Source organism: Martes martes, assembly GCF_963455335.1.
Source record: "Martes martes genome assembly, chromosome: 7".
In the NCBI taxonomy this organism is placed as follows: Eukaryota; Metazoa; Chordata; class Mammalia; order Carnivora; family Mustelidae; genus Martes; species Martes martes.
The window spans coordinates 51,828,741-51,851,400 of NC_137894.1; the positions used below are offsets into that span (position 1 = coordinate 51,828,741).

Here is a 22,660-nt window from a genome sequence, read left to right on the forward strand (position 1 = left end):
ATTGTCAGCTTTATCCCATCATAAGCAAAATGAGTGAGAATCGTGGGTAGAAAAGTTGTGGTTACAGAAAGGATGGTTCATGTTGGTATCTAATTTTGATACTTAGACTAGGTACCTGAACTTAAAACACCTCCCACTTTTAGGGGGTGATTTTGTTAATGATTTCTGAAATGGCCAAGAGAGTGTACCAAAAAGCAAGGGGAATTCAAAATATACATTTCTGAAAGACAAAAATAAAAATAACACATGAAATCATCATCGTATTGTGAACCTGGAATCCAAAGACCTCAATACAACACCTAGCTGAGCTATTCATTGGGGGCAACACAGGGCAAGTATCTACTTTCCAGGGTTAAGTTTCCCCTTCAGTAAAATAAAAACTATCAGACTGCATGATATTGAATGCATCTTTGTGCTTTAAAGATGTTCATAAATGTGATTATAATGGTGGTGGGTTCTACATTCATAGAATAATATTGATTTTTTTTGTCCTGGAAATGATAAATGCAGAAAATACAGTAAGGTTTCTAAAGACGCATATTTTGAAAGAGATTCTGGTAAGGAACTATTAATTCAACCTTAAATTATGTCTTACTTGTAAGTTTTTGTGTCCTGAGAAATGTATCTCCTCTTTCCTTCTCCATTCTTGCATGAAACCCTCAGAGCTCATGCTAGTATCAATGATGGTTATTGCCCACTTTGTAAGAGTGTAACCGTGTAATTATATATATGCCGTATATTATTATATATATTAACCAGTAACCATAACAACCATATATAATAACCATTATATATATAACCACATATATAACCATATATATATAAACCACTAACCATATATTAACCATATTATATATTAACCATATATTATATATATTAACCAATATTATATATATATTAACCACATATATTAACCATATATATAACCATTATATATAAACCATATATATATACCATATATAGAGAGAGAGACCATAAATTATTCATTATAGACCATATATAGAGAGAGACCATAAATTATTATATATATGTATATATATATATAGACCATAAATTATTCATTCAACATTTAACATCATTCACATCAAATGTCTATTCTAGTATTTTAAGCAGAAAGTACCAAGGATGCCCAGGTTCACAGAGAAATGGAACTAAACTTACTTCATTTTCAGTTTGTATTCACTCATTCACTTGTTGATGGCTATATAAAGGATTGCTGTTTGGACTGTGCATTTTATTCCTCACAAGCTTCAAAATGACAAAATGGGGTGCCTTGAGGTAACTGTTTCATGTAGATAAGAGAAATACAGTTCTTTCACTACAGTCATCTAAATTTATGCCATAACTTTCCCATCAGCCCATGCTTATAACACCACTGATTTTACTGGTTTGTTCAAAAAGATTATTTTCATCATTAATGGTTTCTTGGTTATCTAGATTCTTATAAATCTCCTTCAGCAAACAAAATATAGTCTTCCTTTTGTGTCATTATTGCTTATCAGAGTGGAGAAAATACTTTTAGGGGAATGTGCCTCATGTGAATCTGGGAAATAGCCTTGCATCTCCTTATCCTGTACTCCCACCAATTCCCTGCCGTTTATGTTCCCAATCATCAGAAATAGAAGGAAGAAGCATCATGATGCTGTGCACTCTGTTTCTCTGAGAGACCCCTATGGGTACATTCATCCAACAGAGGATGTATTTTTTCCCCATATACACATGTCCTCTAGCCAACTTCCTACTCTGAGAACCTTGGATTGATGCAAAGTGCTACGTCTTATTTAATATAGAAAGTTATTTCTTTCTGTGTCTAGGACAGTTATATCTCCTTTCAGTTTTATGCCTAACCTTTTAAGGATTCATACTAATGCTTTTGGAATTCTCATTTTTGAAACTGCATTCCAAGAGAAAAGGACAGACTTCAAATATACATGCAGTAGTTTATACATATTCTAGCATCTGGAATACTGCATGACTACTCATGACTACTACATCTATTGAAGGAGTGAATGAATGAATGAAATATATAATGAATATTCAGGATCTAGATTAAAAACAGTGTTAATGCAAAATCCATGTAAATTAGGAACTTTAAGCCTATTTTTAATTGTCAAATTGAATGTAAGCAATTTTAAATAGAAACAGAATAACTGTTCTAAAAAAAGAGCTAGGCAAATCTGTTCTTATATGAGTTCCTCATTTCTGCTTTTGTGATTCTTCTTTCCCCAGATCATTTTTAAGCTCCTTGAAAATAGACAAATTACTCATATTCTCCACAATACATGTTATAAAGGCCATCAATAGAAATGTTGATGAAGTGAGTAAAAACAGACAGATATTTGACAAGAAAAACTTAAAAATTATGTCTCAATAATCAGCCCATTTTGTTGAGATTCTCAACGAGTGACCCTTTGCTTATTTGGGTAGTCTGGACAATATTTTTCCCTTTCTTTGAATGCGTTAGCCTCACACAATTTGTCCAATTTCATATGATCTAATCATGAACTAAGAGCTTCAAAAATGTTGTTGCTATTATTGGACTCTGCTCAACTTCTAGAAATCTTAAATATGTAAAAGTACTTAACTTGTAGGCTCACACACACTCTCCTTTCATCACTATTTATAATTAAAAAATATTGAAACTCTCTAAATAGCTAATTTATTCAGTCCCTATGTTAAAGACCTGCTATGCATCATTATGCAATACACTGAGGATATTTATGTGCTAATTTTAATTAATTAAAAGAAAAGGTTAATTGATCTATGTAGAACATTTTAAGTGATATATATTAATGAGGCTGGAAAATGTTCAGAAATATTATTAAATGGAAATAACCCAATTTTGAAATTATTTACAAAGACCGATTAGACCTTTAAAAAAAAAAAGAAATTGTGAAAGTATGCAAAGTAAGAAAAAAGAAAAAAGGAGCTTTCAAGAGAACACACTGAAGTAATAAAGACTGAATTGCACTTTTTTTCTACTTCTATCTTTCAATTTTCATTATTGTCTATTATTTTAATAATGAAAAGAGAAATGCTCACAGAGTAATGGAGCTAAATACTAGTAGACCTACTACAAGACTGAACAAAATTTATTAAAAAGCAAACAGGTTGCTTGAAAAAAAAAAAAAAAAACTGACAGTGATGGGGACATGTCAAAGGAACCAACTGAAAGAGCTGGAACAATTTGAGTGACCAAATTAATAAAGTAGTATTGGATTATAACTCAGAGTGTAAAATAAAAATTTATGAATCTACACTGGTATAAATAAATAATTCAACAAGTAAATAAGTAGAGAAGAGAAAAATTTCCCATGCATTAAAATTCCAAATAATTTATGTAAATATTTCATGTTCAAAGAGGTAAAGCATAGCACCCCACTCCTTAAGTGGTCAGTGTGCATAACAACTTCCTTCCAAAGAGGACAGGATGAGAAGCGAGGGAAAAGGTAACTTGAGAGTAAAGAAACCTGACAAAGACTGCCTCACCCAGGTAATAAAAGTCAACATTAGCAACAGTGATTAGTCTCACTGACATTATGTATCCATGGTAGGATAAAACGGCACTTACCTCTGTGGACTTCCTCCCCCAAACCTAGAACCCCGGTATAATCATTAGGAAACATAAGACACATTCCAATGCAGGGGCATCCTGTAAAATACCCAACCAGTAAGTCAAAACCTTCATGGTCATCAAAAATGAAGACAGTCTGAGAAATTGTCACAGCCAAGAGGTGCCTAAGGAGACATGAAGACTAAATCCAATGTGATATCCTGGATAGGATTCTGGAAGAGAAAACGGACATCAGGTAAAAACTAAGGAAATCTGAATAAAGTGTGGACTTTATTTAATAATAATGCATAAATATCAATTCATTAGTTCTGACAAATATACCACAATAGAGGAAACTGGATGTAAGGTATATGGGAACTCAATGTAACTATCTATGAAATTTTCCTGTAAATCTAAAAATAAAGTTTGCTAACAACAACAGAAAAGTAAAAAAACAAAACAAAACAAAACAAAAACACAAAAAAACCCCACAACTTTTTGGAATAATGCACTAGTGATATATAACTGTGGAATAGATAGTTTTATTGAAAGTCAAAGAATTTGTCTACTTTTTTGTTTTGTTTCTCTTTTGAGAGTTTAACTTGCACTAATCTATAATTTTCCTTTAAAACACATTTTCTTTTTTTAAAAGATTTTATTTCTTTATTTGAGAGAGAGCACAAGAGAGAGAACATGAATGGGGGGAGGGGCAAAGGGAGGGGAAGAAATAGTCTCCCTGATGAACAAGGAGCAAGAAAGAAAAGAGAAAAGAGAAAAAGTTTATGTTTTCAAAGCAAATATTTGGATTATCTGACCAGCATCTTCCTTTCCCACAGATACAAAGTTCCTTAGCTTTCTCCTTACTGTAAACAATTTTCTGGCTATTCTAAAATGGCTGAGGAAAAAGATATCTAAACTTTGACATCAGCATTTTAATTCTAATGCATAGACTCACATGCAGTTAAACTGAGCATTAGAAGTAGAAATTTATTCATAGGCGATCATATGCAACAAATTATGAAGAGAAAAGACATACTGTGATTGATCTACTAGTTGCCTGACCTACAGAGAGCAGTCTGTCCAACTACTTGAGAATATAGGAATGATTTATTCTATTAAAATGTACTTTTTAAAAAAAGTACTTGTAACCTTAAAACAGAAGAACCTGAAATAAGAGCAATTATTTCTTAAGTCAGATTTGCCAAAAATCATGTTCTTGTCCACATGATACTAGTCAACTTAGCTAACTTTTATTTTTCTGCTTGTTGACCACAATGGGATAAACTGAAGTATTAGGTCTGGTAGGTTTATAAGCACAAGGAACAACACATTTCTTTGAAAACAAATGCGAAAGTTCATTCAGCCACTTACTTCCTGAGGAGGCACTTTTTGTCATGAATTGCAAATGCTCTCAAATGTTTATTGTAATGATATTGACATCATGAAGTTTGACATGGAAACTCTTTAGCAGATGGAAAATAAAATCAATTGAAGTATATCAAATTATACTCAATTATTTAACTTGCCCTGCATTGTCACACTTATAACGAGAATATGCTGTGTCTGTATGATAACTGGAATGATAATGCCTTCTAGAACTCTCCAATGTCGTCATAGTGTTCGGTTCCTAAAGGACTTTCAACATTTGATTCTACCTATGAACAAAGAAATTAAAAGCCTGTATCTAGAAATGGTTCTATATCGTTTTGATGTATGTTAAATCTTCCCCTGTGACTTACTGGTTTTACAGTGTTTCAGAACATTATTTGAGTCAGACACATTGAAACCTGGAGAGCCATTCTTTCCAAAAAATAATGGTATTTCCTTAAAATAATGACAGATATGAATATTTTACTTAAAAAAGAGTCATATAGGGCACCTGGGTGGCTCAGTGGGTTAAGCCTCTGCCTTTGGCTCAGGTTGTGATCTCAGGGTCCTGGGATCGAGTCCCACATCGGGCTCTCTGCTCAGCGGGGAGCCTGCTTCCCCCTCTCTCTCTCTGCCTGCCTCTCTGCCTACTTGTGATCTGTCTGTCAAATAAATAAATAAAATCTTTAAAAAAAGAGTCATATATATTGAGAGAGTAGTGATAAAGAAATGTATTTTGAGACCTAACAAAACCCAACTGATGATTAAATACCAATGGGAATTATTAAAGATGTCATATTGTTTTCCATGAGTTACAAGATAGAAAACTTTTTCTGGCATTGCATACTTACCAAAATTTTTATGTTTTATCAAGGAAATATAAAACCACTATCAGGTCACAAGTGTTCTAATATGAAAACTTACTTGAAGAATATTAAAAAGGATCAATCAGGAACATATACCTACCATTTACTGTATACTAACTTTAGGCCTGGCACTATTGTAAACATAAACATGGAGCTATCAAAACAGAAGATATAAAGATAGAAAGCTGGGGAATTGTAGTCCCACCATTTCCTTATTCCCATGTCCAGTTTCAGGAAACGTTTCCTGTAGAGTATCCCCTTTTCTCTCTTCCATATCCAATTAAAAAATACATTTACCCAATACAACCAGCTAGATCTTCATGCTTTTCCACTCCAGTTTGAAGTAACTTTGAATTGCCTGTTTCCATTTTCAGTGAGACCAATGCTCCAAGAGTGATAGGACAAGTGATATGGGGTTCCTGGGTGGCTCAGTCAGTTGAGGGCCGACTCTTGATTTTGCCTCTTGATTCTGGCTCTGGTCATGGTCTCGGGTAGTGGGATTGAGCTCTGCTGACCGGCTCCACACTCAGAGCAGATGTCGGCTTGAGGTTCTCTCTCTCACTCTGCCCCTCCCCCGTCTTCTCTCTCTCTCTAAATAGATAAGTAAAATCTTAAAAAATAAAAAGTAAATGTGATACGGCCTTGTAATCCAATGTTTCTTCAATTCTTTTTGTAGATTAGTAACAGTCAAGTGCCTTTCTTGATCAGAGGAATTTCTCCCCATGAAACACACTGATAGACTCTCCAATATTATAAAACTTTCATTGTGTTCTTGGTGGCTGCTTCTGTAAGGCTATAATGGAACCATGTATCACAGTCCTTAACTCAGGGAATGAGTGGGTGAGCACTGGCATGCTCTGCCCCAGGGAACCCCAAGGGGGCATCATAAATTGAGAGCATAGCTCCTGGCTGGGTTTGCCAAAACTTGCCAAACAAATCCAGATAAACTCATGGCAAAAGAAGCCAGTAACTGGAGACAAGGATTTGGAAAAGAGGGAAAAATTTAGTTCTGGTGCCTGTAGCTGGGTGAGGTGGCTCAAGCCTTACAACAGACCTCTCTCTCTGCTGGCAAGATGGACACCTAGAGTTTTCTAGGAGAGGTTTAGGAAAGTACCTACAAGACAGCAGGCAAGGAGCACATGATCACAGGTGGGGGTCAGTATGTGTCTTTAGTCCCTGATCATGTCCAGGGAAGAGGACCTGTGGGTGGTGGTCTTCTAGGCATTCCATTGCTATGAGATAGGGCTTTTTTGATCTAGAGGTTGGGGTGTTTCAGTCATAAGAGGTACATGCTGGGGTCTAGAGTTGAGCAAGTAGGCTTGCTAACAAGAGGATTAACAAATCCTAGAGCTGGATAGGTGTCAGTTCCATTGAATTCCCATTTTTAGACCACTGGGACTTCTGGAAGGAGTCCAGTATAATCCATTTGCTGTTTCTGTGCAGACAAATCTGCCTTCAGATTTCCACAGAAATCTTGTCTTCAGAGAAATCTGCCTAAAATTGTCAGATGACAGCCTTCCCATGAACACTGAGTTAAGTCCACAGTGTTCAGACTAATGGGTTTGGTGTGTGAGAGAGAAGTAGGTCCACTTTTTCTCTGCTTGTATGTTTCCATGTCATTTTATTTCATTATCCCCAATAGGGGATAATGGTTCAGGAATCCCCAAAGCATCTGACAAAAATCTTAGCATTCCAATCTCCTGCCTCAGTACCATGTCTTTCTTGGGTGGTTTCTACATGACTTGTTTTAATCTTCCTCTAAGTTCCCATAAATGTGTGCATGACTGAATGCTTGAAATGAGAGTGGTTTTAGTTTCCAATTACCTATGGCCAATTTACTTGCCCGTACAGCAAGATTCCCTGGCTTAAGTGACTATCAACATCTAAAGGTATCATTGAGCCATGAGCCTAATTACTTCTGCAATACGAAGTAAGGGGCACTTGACAGCATCCACCATGCAGATCTCCCCTTACCTTCTTCATCAGAGTTTGACTGTCTTCAGGATTTACTGTGGCCGATTTATGAAGAACAATAGCCTTCATTATGGAAACTATGTCGATAACCAAGGAACATGTTTTGATTTGATCAGGAAAGGGCCAAATAGTTTAAACTTGGGATATGTCCAGATTAGTAGCCATTAGACATACATGGTTATTTTAACAAACTACTTTTCCTTTCTTTTTTCTCTTCTTTTGTTCTTTCCTTCATCCTCTCCTCCCTTTCTTCCTTCTTCCCCTCCTTCCTTTCTCCTTCTTTCATTCAGTTATTCTGTCATTCCAGTCCCACTTCTTTTTCTTGGTTCTTCTAGAATTTATATTATGCAATTTTAAATTCACATTCTAGTACCTTTAAATAATATTATACCATTTCACTTATACTGAACTTCTCTACCCTCTAACCTCCTTTGTACTATATTGCCATGTCATACTTCTATTTGCACATATTATAATTGTAGTAGTCATTAAGCTTCATTTAACATTTCTTATGGCCATGAAATATTTAATCTGTTATTAGCTCAAAAATGTCTTTTTTTCACCTTTAAGTTTGAGAAGATAATTTTGGTATAGAATTCTACTTTGAGTTTTTTTTTTCTTTTCATATTTTAAAAATAGTGGGCATAGTCTCTGAAACTAGTCTAGAGTTGTCAATATCTTGTTCTTCTGTATATATCTTTTTCTCCTCTGACAGATATTAAGATTTTATATATTGCTCAATTTCAGCATTTATTGTATGTCTTGAAGTGATTTTTTTCATGAAGCATTCAAACCTAATTTCGTTCTGTGATTTTAAAACTTTTTTTTCTTTTCAAACATTAAAAAAACAAGTATATAATCTTGAACAGATAAATGGATACTCTGATGGTTATTACTATCACAAATTTGCACAAGCTCAAATGAGTTTTTATCTGAAGGCCTTGATATATCATTTATGATAAAAGTTTTATGGGGTTTATGACAAATATTTCCATTTACACATTGTAACAAAGAAAGTGAAGCATAGAAAAGACTTAAAATTTCTTGCATGTCCTTTACCATGTCCTACAAACACATGGATTTATCAGTCTCTTACTGATAGAATTAAAGTTAAATAGAAAGAAGAAAAAGATGTAGCACTTTCCTACTATTCTTTCTTGTAATTATTTTCTAACTTGTAAGGAGAAAAATAAAAATTTGATGAAATTATAAAAAAATTAAAAAAATAAAACATTAGAATGTTTCAGTCATTGTCAATGCCTCAAGGTAGTGCAGTAAGAGATAACTCTTGGGTTCTAGAGTTGAGCAAGAAGGCTTGCTAATGAGAATTAGCAAATCCCAGTGCTGAATAGGTGTCAGTTCCATTGAATTCCCATTTTTAGACCAATGGGGCTTCTGGAAGGAGTCCAGTATAATCCACTTGCTGCTTCTGTGCAAGACCTTGTCTTCAGAGAAATCCACTTTATATTATCGTCAGATGATTTCTCCCTGTGGACACTGAGTTAAGTACTCAGTGTTCAGACTAATGGCTTTGGAGGGTAAGGGAGAAGTATGTCCACTTTTTCTCTGCTTGGATGTTTCCATGTCATTTTATTTCACTACCCCCGATAGGTGGCTCAGGAATCCCTAAAGCATCTGACAAAAATCTTAGCATTCCAATCCTATGCCTTAGTACCACATCTGTTTTGTGTGGTTTCTACATGATTTGTCTTAATTTTCCTCTAATTCCCATAAATGTGTACATAACTGAATGCTTGAAATGAGAGTGGTTTTAGTTTCCAATTACCTACACTCAATTTACTTGCCTGGAATTTACTCTATTTAAGTTTACTTTACTCAAATGATAACATTCTAGTACCTTTAAATAATATTATACCATCTCACGTATAACATAGTGAACTTCTCTACCCTCTTATCTCTGTACTATATTGTCATGTCATACTTTTATTTGTACATATTATAAATGTAGTAAATTGTCATTACAGCTTCATTGAACATTTCTGATGGCCATGAAATTATCTTTTATTTGTGCAAAATGTTTTTCTTTCACCTTTAAGTTCATGAAGATAATTTTGGTATAGATTTCTACTTTGAGAGGGTTTTTTTCTTTTCATATTGTAAAGGGAGTGTGCATAGTTTCTGGAAAAGAAGTCTAGAATTGTTAATTTCTTGTTCTTCTGTATATAATGTATCTTTTTTCCTTCAACAAATTTTAAGACCTTACAAATTGCTCATTTTCAGCATTTATTGTGTGTCTTGATTTTCCTGACACATCCAAACCTAATTTTGTTCTGTGAATTTGCACTTTCCATCAGAATTATTTTTAAACATTATTTTTCAAATTTTTTTTTCTGTCATCTTTGAATCTAGTACCACATGCATTGGATCATTTGATATATATATTTTTAGATCATTTGATTTTTTTAATTTATTATTTTTTAAATTTTTTATAAACATATAATGTATTTTTATCCCCAGGGGTACAGGTCTGTGAATTGCCAGGTTTACACACTTCACAGCACTCACCATAGATCATTTGATATTTTTTATAGGTCACTGAAATTCTGTTCATTTTTTGGCTTTTGCTTTAGCTTTAGCTTAAATGGTTTCTATTTTCTATCTAGGGATTTTTATTGTTGATATTCTTTTGTCTTTGCAATGGAATTTCTCAATTTCTATATTTTAAAATTCCATTTGACTTTTTTTATGTCTTTTATTTTTTCTGTCATGTTTATGTTTTCCTATAATTTCCTGATTATTTAATAAAACCTGTTTTTAGAATCTTTAAAATTCCATCATCTAAGTATTTTTGAATATGGTTTTCTTGGTTATTTTTTTCTCTTGGTTATCTTAACTCTTCTTGCAATTTTTATTAAATAATTTATGTTTAAATTTTATATTTAAATTTTATACTTAATATTTGTATATTTATTTTTGTACTTATTATTACTCAAATGGAATATATCATTGCTTCTCAACTGAGGGGGATTTGGTAATATCTGGGATATTTTGGGGTGTTCCACGTGGGGACAACTATTGGCATGTAATGGATAGAGGCCAGGAATGCACCTAAATATCGTAGAGTGCTCAAGGCAGTCTCCCACAAAAGAGAATCACTGAGCCTAAAATGTCAATAATGACAAGACTGAGAAACCCTACCATACATTATGAATATTACATTATTGCATTTTTGGGTATATTTTCAAAATAAGAATATTGATGGAAATATGTATTTGAAATGTCTTCTCTGGTATGTCAACTTTTCTTTTTTAAAAGTTTTTACTTAAATTCCAGTTAGTTGATATACAGTGTAATATTAGTTTCAGGCATACAATGTAGTGACTCAACACTTCCATACAACACCTATTGCTCCTCACAGCAAGTGCACTCCTTCACCCCCACCATCTATTTCACCCATCCCCCCACCCACCTCTCCTCTGGTGACTATCAGTTTGTTCTCTAGGGTTAAGAGTGTTGCTCGGTTTGCCCCTCTCTCTTGGCAACTACTCATATGCTTTGGACACAAAGAGGTAAGTAGATACTTCACAACTGGAAATATTCAAAAAGTAAATAACCATATGAAAAGATATCTTACATCATGAAATATCAGGGAAATAATAATTAAGCCACAATGAAGATTCCAATATATCTAAAAAAAATTGCTAAAATTAAAAAGGCTTCATAATACCAAAATCTTGTAAGAATGTAGAACAACCTGAACTCTACACTGCAAGAGGGAGTGTAAAGAAGTACAACTACATTGCAACTCTCTGGCACTTTTTTTTTAAATATATTTTATTTATTTGACAGAGAGAAATCACAAGTAGGCAGAGAGGCAGGCGGAGAGAGAGGAGGAAGCAGGCTCCCTGCCGAGCAGAGAGCCCGATGCAGGGCTGGATCCCAGGACCCTGAGATCATGACCCGAGCAGAAGGCAGAGGCTTTAACCCACTGAGCCACCCAGGCGCCCCATGAGCCACCCAGGTGCCCCTCTCTGGCACTTCTTAAAAGACATGCCTACCCCATGATCTAGTAATTCTACTCTACAGTATATCTAAGACAAATGTGTGATTATGCCCATAGGAAATATACAAGAATGGCTATAGCAGTTCTGGAAATAATACATAAACCCCATTAATAAATATGTTATTTTCTTTAGTGTCTGAGCTACAAATGTATGAAGTAATCAATGGGTGAAGTAATCAATTCAGAGATGACCAAAAAAAAAAAACAAAAAAAAAAAACGTGGTTTTAGATATTGCTGACCAAGCTGTTCACTGAAATAATAGCATAATTAGATAAAGTAGTTGGTTGTATAGGCCATAGACCATTTGTTGACATCATAACCATAGGCAGTCCAATGTGAGAAAGAAGAAACTAGTCAGCTATTGCTTAACAAGAAAGAGATCAAATAAAGAACAGCAAATTGCTTTCATTTTAACCATGAAGTATTCTGGCACAATGCAGTATCAACAAAGCTTACAAATCCAAAAGGAACTAATTATAGAAGAAAATTAGAAAGGTATTAGAGAGATGTGACCCTTAGGAACCAGTTATTTCCATTAAATGGTACTTCTCTCCACCTTTATTCAGATGATAAGATTAATGAAACAGATTTTTGTGACCATCAAAGTTTTATAAGAAGTTTTCTATTTATCTCAGGTTTCTAAATTCTTCTTACTCCGGACTTTGGAAAATTCAAAGTTATCCACATTTTAAGGAGACACTCAGTTTATATGTCTGCGTCTGCTCACAGAAACATAGTTATATTGTTTGGTTGATAATGCATTCTTTCTGTCACTCTCTCTTTTTTTAATGTTCAATTAGCCAATGTATAGTACAGCATTAGTTTTTAATGCAGTGTTCAACAATTCATTAGTTGCACATAACACCCAGGACTTATCACCGCATGTGCCCTCCTTGGTACCCATCACCCAGTTACCCCATCCCCCCACCCCCCTTCCTTCTGTAATCCTCAGTTTGTTTCCGGGAGTCCAGAGTCTCTCATGGTTTATCTCCCTCTCTGATTTCTTCCCATTCAGTTTTCTGTCTCTTCTTTATGGGGAAAATCTACACACTAATGAGAAATTCTGAATAATCTAGCTTGCCAAATGTACGACTTTTAATTGCTGAGGGAATTCATTTATAAGATGCAAGGTTTTCCCAGGGTCATTAATTGACAAATTCCTCATGTTGTTTCTGTGGTTTCAAAATAAAAGGGAGTTCTCCTTCATTAGAGTGGGGACACACAAAAGGAACATGGAAGAAGTGGGGACATGTGAAAAACTCCTGAGTCTCAATGACTTTCAGTTACAGCTCCTAAAGCAAGAATAAGGTATGGAGAAGAAAAGTTAAAGATTTTTCTATGTTTCCATTTCATTAAATAAATTATTTACTTAAAAAATTTCCAATTTCAAATGTAGAACACATTTAATACATAATATTTGTGATAAATCAAGAAATATAGAAAAATACATACCAGATATATAATTATACACTCAAAATAAAACACTAAAACACTTTGATGTATGTGACCTCAACGTATATTTTACTGAAATTAAACTCTCTTTTTCATATATTTAACCATTGTTTATATATTTTCTTAAACATTTTGTATTTTAGCTTAGCTTATTTTTATATAGGTCTCTTGAAATTTTCCATATCAATGTATAAGAATTTGATATTAAGGACATATATATTTGGCTACTTTTCTCCAGTTCAGCTTTTGCCTCTTAGAATTTTGAGTATGTTTTTGAGATAATAGAGAGCTTGCTCATCTTCACTGAATAAAATCTATTAAAACCTTAACTTCTGCAATTTCTGTCTTTGTCATGATCCTAAGCCAATATTATAAAATATAACAAAGCATGATATTCACTTATTTATTTCTATTATTTATTGTTTGAACTATTATTTATATACTTAAGTATTTTAATTCATTTTTATTAACGACTGTGTAGCTCACCAGCTTATTTATTCCCAAGTAACTGCAACTTTATCTTAAACAGTATTTTTTTAATATAGGACTCTTTTACTAAAAAGTCTCGGGTGTTTTACATCTGTTTATTATTCTACCTATTCTTAGTAAGGTAAAGTATCATTTCATTACTCTAGCTTTGTAACACATTTTAAAATCAGAAGATTTGTCTCTTTCATTGCTGTTTTCAAGAATTGTCCTGGAAATTCTCAGAGGACACTTTTGGAAGGGCTGGTGGGAAAAGGGGACAGAAGACATCTTGCCTTTTTTGGTGAGTTGCTTTTTCACAAGTGGATATATGACACAGAATGTATTTCCAATCCTGGCTGTCTGTAATAGATTGCCAAATCCATACTATCACCTTTAGTGCTGCTGCAACTCTAAATGTTTTAGAGAGTAGATGATAAACCAGCATAGCCTGTTACTATCCCAAGCTGCAAGTTATTTACAGATTATTTTGCAAGTTCTTTACAGCTATATGTAACATAAATGACTTTCTGATTTGAAGTCCCTAGCTAAATATCAACTACATTTTGGGGAGCATTGATTATTTATCTAAGATCTAATTCAACTTCATTATATTTTACAGAACCTGACATAAAATTTAGGATCTGCATTAACCCTAGAAGCTAATAGACCAGAGGTAAGCACTCTTGATACTTCAATGAATCTATGTTTCTCTGAGATTTCTCTGGAATTTGTATATGGATGCATAATTTTTCATAAAATGTGATTAAATAATCTATTTAAAATATTTAATATAATGACATTTTAAAATTTAATAACATATCTTACACATTTTTTCCATATGAACACATATAGATTTCCATTTTAAATCATTCTATTAATGACAGGCTTTGGAGGAGCTTTCCAAATATAACTTATTAAAGCCAATAGTACAATAAGTATTTGACCATTTCCCTGTGAAAACTTACACTATAAATCACAGAATTGAGGGTTCTTTTTGAAACTGTTGCAAAGTGAAATCAAAATATAATGCCATGCCACAATTTTTTGTTTCTCATGTTGTTAATTTTAGCCATTCTGGCGGGTGTGAGGAGATATCTCTTTGTAGTTTTGATATGTATTTCCCTAAAGATGAGTGATGTGGAGAAAAGGGAATGCTCCTACACTGTTTGTAGGAATGCAAGCTGGTGCAGCCACTGTGGAAAACGGTATGGAAGATCCTAAATATAGACCTATGATAGGATCCAGTGATTGTACTACAAGGTATTTACCCAAAGGATACAAAAATTTGAATTCAAAGGCATACATGCACCCCAATGTTTATACCAGCATTATCAACATAAACCAATTATGGAGAGCCCAAATGTCCACTGACCGATGAAGAGATAAAGAGGAATTGGGTATGTATACAATGAGATATTACTCAGCCCTCAAAAAGAATGAAATATTGCCATTTGCAATGACATCGAGGGAGCTAGAGAGTCTTATGTGAAGTAAAAAAAAGTGCACTTTCTTTTTTTAATTGGAGTATCCTTGAAACATAACAGTATATTAGCTTCAGGTATTCAACACAGTGATTCCACAAATATGTCATACTCTGCTCAGCTCAAGTGTAGCTATCATCTTTCACCATTCAACCCTATTACAATACCATTGACTATAGGCCCTGAATTTTATTTACCTTTTGTTCTCCCATGACTTATTCATTCCAAAACTGGAATCCTGTGTCTCTCACTCACCTTCACCCATTTTGCTCATCCTCCCACCCCTATCCCTTCTGGCAACCATTAGTGTGTTCTTTTCTATGTGGAATCTAAAAAAAAAAAACAAAAAACAAACAAACAAAAAAACAAAGCAAATGAATAAAGAAACAAAAAGCAGACTCCAACCTACAAATAGAGAAAACAAACTGATGGTTGCACCATTTTTATAATAGCAATTCTTCAGTAAAAATATTTTTTTTCTCAGAATTTTGTTATGATAGGATATCATCTATTCATTTTTACAAGCCACACCCAAAATAGTAAGATGTTAAGTGAAATACACCTATTCCAGTAGTTTTTGTTTTATTTAAATCTGTGAAGCAAAATGATGAAAATACAAATATTTATTTAATCTAAATAATAGTATGAGTATCTCAGTTATTTTATTCTTATACATTTCCAAATTCTTACATTTTAAAATATTTTAAAACTATATTGTATCTATTTCTATGAATGAAGTCTTCAGATATAAACTCTTTTGTGTTTTTTTCCCAATTCTTCATTTTTTTCAGATGTCACTTTTTTTTAAGTCTCAAAAAATTTGTTCTGTTACTACTATCTCTTCATGGATATCTGTCTTATCTTCCTTGATACTTTACTTCAAAATTTCTGGCTGGCGGGGCGCCTGGGTGGCTCAGTGGGTTAAAGCCTCTGCCTTCGGCTCAGGTCATGGTCTCAGGGTCCTGGGATCGAGCCCCGCATCGGGCTCTCTGCTCAGCGGGGAGCCTGCTTCCTCCTCTCTCTGCCTGCCTCTCTGACTACTTGTAATCTCTCTCTGTCAAATAAATAAATAAAATCTTCAAAATTTCTGGCTGGCATCATTCATGCTTAAATGGATGTCATTCCACATGGGTCTGCCTTAGTCATCTAGAAGCACATGGATCTGTTCCCTACAGATCCTCCTTTGTTTATCAGAACTCTACAATCATACTCTCTTACAAATAATATGGATGTTATACCAAATCCATTAGGATGTTTAGCTACTTGACAAAGAATGTAACTTAAGCGAGGCAGTAGGAAGCTAGCAGCAAGCATCCATTTATGCCATATCTGAGCACTGTACCTTCCTATCTACTAACTTCATATAGGCTTGGAGGTAAAGTCAGAGCCCATGGGAGAAAACCCAAACATCTGAGTCTTTTCTCCACCTTACGGAAAAAGAAAATGAGAAGCCACCTCAATTTAGCCAACCCTAGATTCAACTGTCCAAAACTCAGTGTTTATTATGACTGCTCATCTGATTTTCAGCAGCCACTACAGAACTGACTCTGAGACTTGCCACGTTTGATATTTCATCTACTTTCATTTTTCTTGGTGCTGTTTTTCAGTTAGAAAATAACTTTGGCATCATCTTCACTGATAGGCAGTGCAGAAATAGATTTCAAAATGGAAAGGTCCTCCTCTTCTTTGCCCATGGATGACCAATAAATTTATACCTTATCCTTGAAAAAGGTGGCGAAGAACTTCTAAATTCTTTCACCAACTCAGATACTCACTTTTCTCAAGATTAGTGCAAATATGAGCTAAGTAGTGCTGACTATAATTTTCTTCAAATGTCTGAGTCTATGGCAGAAATTCCTCATAAGCTTTGCTAAGACATTCTGTCTATTCTTTTTTTCTTAAATTTTGGATTCAATGTTGTTCAAAACTTCTGATTCTTTTTGCACATTTCAGTGGCTTTTAGGGAGCAAAGTTAAGTGTATATATATTTCATCTCTCAAATTTAATTCACTGAATTTAATCTATTTTGATTTTGTTTTAGGTATCATGCCAACAGCCAAACAAATGGAGAAACAAAATCACTCCATGGTGTCTGAGTTTATTTTGTTGGGCCTCGTAGAGTTTCGTGAGTTACAGATTTGCTTTTTCTTGTTTTTTTCCATTATCTACATAGCTATTGTATTAGGCAACCTCATCATTATCTTTGTGGTAAAACTGGATCCTCACTTACACTCTCCCATGTACTTCTTACTGGCCAACCTCTCCTTTATTGATATGTCCCTGGCCTCCTTTGCTACTCCTAAAATGATCTGTGACCTAATTAGTGAATATAAGGCTATCTCCTATGAAGGCTGCATGGCCCAGATGTTCTTCCTTCACCTTTTAGGTGGAAGTGAGATGATGTTGCTTGTAGCCATGGCAATTGATAGATTCATTGCCATTTGCAAACCCCTCCATTACAGAACTATCATGAGCCACCGTGTTTGCATAGGACTTGCACTTCTGTCCTGGACCACTGGTTTTGTGCACACTATGAGCCAAATGGTGTTCACAGTGACTTTACCATTCTGTGGCCCCAATGTTGTGGATAGCTTTTTTTGTGATCTGCCTCAGGTCATCAGACTTGCTTGTACTGACACTTATATCTTGGAATTATTAGTCATTGCATTTAGTGGACTACTTTCTTTGTTCTGTTTCACCTTTCTGTTCATCTCCTATAGCATCATTCTGATTACTGTCCGGCATCGCTCCTCCAACGGGTCTTCCAAGGCTTTATCCACTCTTTCAGCCCACATTACAGTGGTGGTACTGTTCTTTGGTCCTTGCATCTTTATCTATATATGGCCATTCAGCAGGGTGTCCATAGATAAGATCCTTTCTGTGTTTTACACAATTTTCACTCCCCTTTTAAATCCAATCATCTACACATTCAGGAATAAAGACATGAGGAAAGCAATAAGAAAAATAAAGATCAAGCAAGTGAGTTCCAGATCAACATTTTAACTGAAACATTACAATCATCAAAGTCATCATCATCGTTGTTGTCATTACCATCATCATCCAAAGATACTGAGGTATTTAATTTTGTATCAACCATAAGTCACGTTTTTGGGAAATGGTAATCCTTCCCTACACAAGTATATATATGCAATAAAATATCCTGAATCATGCATCCAAATACAAACTATTCAATATAATCCTATTCTTATATGTTGTAATTTTTAGTTTTTTATAAAATAAATGAGATTCTAAATAAGTATTTATTGAGTTCTAATCATGGGTTAGGCACTTTGCATGTGTTTTCTCTTAACTTTACAGCAATGAAAATAGAGCACATTATTAACATATTCTCAGTGGAAAACTGAGAATTCTTTCATTTAATGAACTTGTCACTGTAAGTACTAGCCTGAGAATCAGACCCTCCCTCTAACTTCAAAATTATACTTTTATAATAGATTGATTTTATATTAAAATTTTAATAACATTCATAACTTTGTCTCCCATCCCCTCTTTTACATGTTTTCAATAAATAACTCTTTTCAACAAGAAGATAAATTGATCTGAAGGTCAAAGTCACCAGCCATTTCAGTCTCTTTATACCTCTAATTTCATAGAACTTATTAAGCCAACTCAAAAGACTGATTCCAATTATCAAGGTATACCAGGATTAGTGTTACTAAGTAGGGTAGGAAAATCATGTATGAAATTCAAATGATTCTCTATGGTGCCTCATAATATTTGCATATCAAGTAATAAAAGCAAATGAAAATGTTTTCCACAGTGGCTACATCAATTTACATTCCCAATAACAGTGCACAGGGATAACATTAATGGTGACTAAGGGTGACTACATATATTATGTGAGCACTGAGTAATGTATAGAACTGCTGAATCAATATATTGTACACATGAAACTAATATAATATGTTTATTGTATTTCAATAAAAAAGTAAATGAGAAGGGCATGAGCAAATAAAATTTTAAATTTAATTCACTCCTCCAAGTAAAGAATCCTCATTATTGGAGATATTAGATGAAGACAAAAGAAGAAAGCAATTGGAAGTAAAAGAAAACAATGAAGGACAACTGAGTCTCATGACCCATTAGTAGGAAAATGATGATTATAGTAACTAAAATATTTTCCTCCTGAGTTGTGTATTATGGCAATTGTGTATTTATTGTATTTATTAAATTCCTTTTTTTATTTTTCCTCACCAAGATGTTGGTGATTAATTTTACCATTTAGTCTCTAGGTTACAGAATATTCCTGTGAGATTATGACTAAACTAGAGGAGATCCCAACACTCCATTGAGATGGATATAGTAATTTATGAGAGTGTTTAGCTTTATGATTGGAGAAAAAGGGGAGAATGTCTTAATTTGTATGTAGGATAAGTGAGTCTTTAGGTTGAAGTAACTGTCATTGATTGGAAGTTTAAATAAAGGTGGAATGATGTGCATGGATGCTGAGCAACCAAATGGAAAGATGATTCTGGGTGTTTCTTTTTTGACTACCAGCCCCTTATTAGCTCTTCTATAGTCCTCTCTCTATAGGAGATAGCTACAAGCCTGAAAATTACACTTCCTAAACTCCCTTGCTTATTCCTATCAGGTTCTATCAGTGGGAGGCGTTAATATGATATTGGAGGGCAAGAAAAAGGGAGAAGCTTTACATTCCTTTGCTTTGGGATCAGGTAGCAGCAGTACTGGGCAGCTGTGGACTTCAGAATTATTTTGGGGGGCTCAGCAGCATCAGCAAGGTGAATGATCCAAATTTCAACAAGTGCATGAACTCTTATCTTCTTACTCAGTAATAGGATAGAGGTTTCAGCATCACTAATGATGACACTGATCTGGCAACATTTATGGATTCTGGATAATGTCTTTTGCTCACCCAGCCTTCAAGGTGCAAGTTGTATATACTTACCCTCAGTAATATCATTTTCTCCTTTCTGTTCCTTATTTCTGAGCTGCAAATTTTTATTTTCATCTTTTTACTGAGCCATTCCCTGGGTATCTTGAAGACATTTCAAGCCTAAAATGTAAAAACTAAGTAAGTTACCTAACTTCTTAAACCTGTTATTTTTCCTGCACTCCCTATTTGAATTAATAAGATCCTGATCAGATTAATGGTCCAATCTAGAAGCCAAAATTTACATCCTATTACATATATACTGGTGCACTTAATGGTGCTGTCGTTCTTCTGAGGCTCTATTCACTTTTCCTCATTTTCTGTTTTACAACTGTTCTTAAGATTGCATAATTGCTACAGATGTATCTTCAAGTTCACTGGTTTCGTCCTTCTGACTGCTCACATCAAATGGTGAGCTCCTCTAGTTACTTCTACCTTTGAGTGAGTTATTGTACTTTTCAACTTCAGAAACTCCACTTGAAAAAAATAATTTCTATCTGTTTTGATACCCTCTACTTGATGAGATATTGTCATCCTTCCTCTACTTTTCTGGGCATGCTTTCCTTTAGTTCTCGGGATATATTTATAATAGTTACTTTGAAGTTTGTTTTTCTGCTAAGTGCATATTGGAGTTCCCACAAAAGCAGTTTCTGTTTATCTTTTATTTCATGTAGGGGACATGGCTGTGTGCTTCTTCATATGTCTCATCAGTTTTGGTTAAACATGGACATTTTTGGGGGCACCTGGGTGGCTCAGTCGGTTAAAGCTTCTGCCTTCAGCTCTGGTCATGGTCTCAGGGTCTGGTCATGGTCTCAGGATCTCGCCCCACATCGGGTTCTCTGCTCAGTGGGGAGCCTGCTTCCCCTTCTCTCTCTGCCTGCCTCTCTGCCTACTTGTGATCTCTCTTTGTCAAAATAAATAAATAAAATAAAATTTTAAAAACGGACATTTTTAATTTATTTTTTATTTTTAAAGTATTTTATTTATTTATTTTTGAGAGAGGGATAGAAAGAGAGAGAGAAAATGCATGAGTCGGAGGAGTGGCAGAGAGAGAGGGAAAAACAAACTCCCCACTGAGCAGAGTGCTCAACCCCAGGATTCTGGAATCATGACCTCAGCTGAAGACAGATGCTTAACTGACTGAGCCACTCAGGCACCCCAAAACTGGACATTTTTAATAATGTATTGTAGTAACTCTGGTTACTGATCCCTCTCCTCTCCAATATTGATGTTACTGGAATTGTTTGATTGGTTGGTTGGTTAGTTCCTTGGCTGAGTCAACTCTGAAGTGTATTGTCCCTGCAGTGTGTACCCTATGATGTCCCTGCTCAGATTTTTTCCTTGTGTTTAAGTTGTTTTTTTTTAAATTTAATTTATTTTTTTTTCAGTGTTCCAAAATTCATTGTTTATGCACCACATCCAGTGCTCCATGTTTTTAATCACCAGCTTGGTTACCTTTGGGACATCATAAACCACTTTCTGTTTGGTGGTTTTGCTTAAGTCTCCTAGGCCAGGTAGAATTTTACCATTAACTAGTAGGCATGTTGTGTGGCTTAGAGGTAGCTATCACAGTTTAGAGTTTACATTTTTGCCCATTTATTGAGGGACTAATAGCTGGGTGCTCTAATTCTAGTGTTTCCTGAGAGGTGCACAGACTTCAGCACTCACATTGTCTTCCTGACTAACCGGAATTTGTGTGACTTTTTTTTTTAAAGGTAGGCTTCCTAGAAGTTGCTCTTGGTTTGGTGTTGCTCATTTTTCAGAGATAGAGCTATGGAGTTTTTCATCCTTATGGTATGCCTGTGCTTCTGTGCAGAACCTGAGTACCATTGCACAGGAGTTGAGGGCAGGGACACAGCCCATTTCTCCCTAAGTGACATCCTCCTGTGTGAGTGGGTACTAGGGAAGCAAAAGTCTTGGTCATCTCAACTTTCCCCTTCTGACATGAACTTCAATTCTAAGTAAGCTGGAGGAAAGGAATGCTAAGGGGGGGTCTTGGTGTTCTTAGCCTGCCATGTCTAGAATACAGTTGTTGTTATTTATTGCTGTGTTAAAAAAAATTTTTAAATGATTGCTATTTTTATATTTCATTTATATTTTGATGATTTTATTTATTTATTTATTTGAGAGAGAGAGAGAGAGACTGCACATAAGAAGCGGGGAGGGGAAGAGGGAGAGGGAGAAGCAGACTCCCGGCTAAGCAGGGAGCCTAATGTGGGAGTGGATCCCAGGATCCTTGGATCATGACCTGAGCCAAAGGCAGACACTTACCCAACTGAGCCCCCAGGTCCTCTGTGCTAAGATTATTTAGTATGAGAACCACCCTCTTACAAATTTTTAAGCACACAATATAGTATTGTTACCTTTAGGGACACTGTTTTACAGCAGAAATTCCAGAAATTGATCTTGCATAGCTGAAACTATATACCCACTGAACAGCAACTCCCCATTTACTCCTCTGTCCAGGCTCTGGCCACTACCATATTACTTTCTGTTTCCATGAGTTTGACTGCTTTAAATACCTTATATAGGTGGAATCTCTGTTTATAAGTAGATGTGGA

The 22,660-nt window shown here is 34.8% G+C and overlaps 1 protein-coding gene across 1 annotated transcript; it reads left to right on the forward strand.

Moving 5' to 3' along the window:
• Nucleotides 1-17,251: 17,251 nt before the first annotated feature.
• LOC308346805 (olfactory receptor 4K13-like) lies at nucleotides 17,252-18,190 on the forward strand (the record flags this gene model as incomplete). Its single annotated transcript, XM_080809850.1, has 1 exon — nucleotides 17,252-18,190. One exon carries the CDS (start codon nucleotides 17,252-17,254, stop codon nucleotides 18,188-18,190), a length of 939 nt encoding a protein of 312 aa, XP_080665976.1.
• Between the last annotated feature and the right edge of the window lie 4,470 nt (nucleotides 18,191-22,660).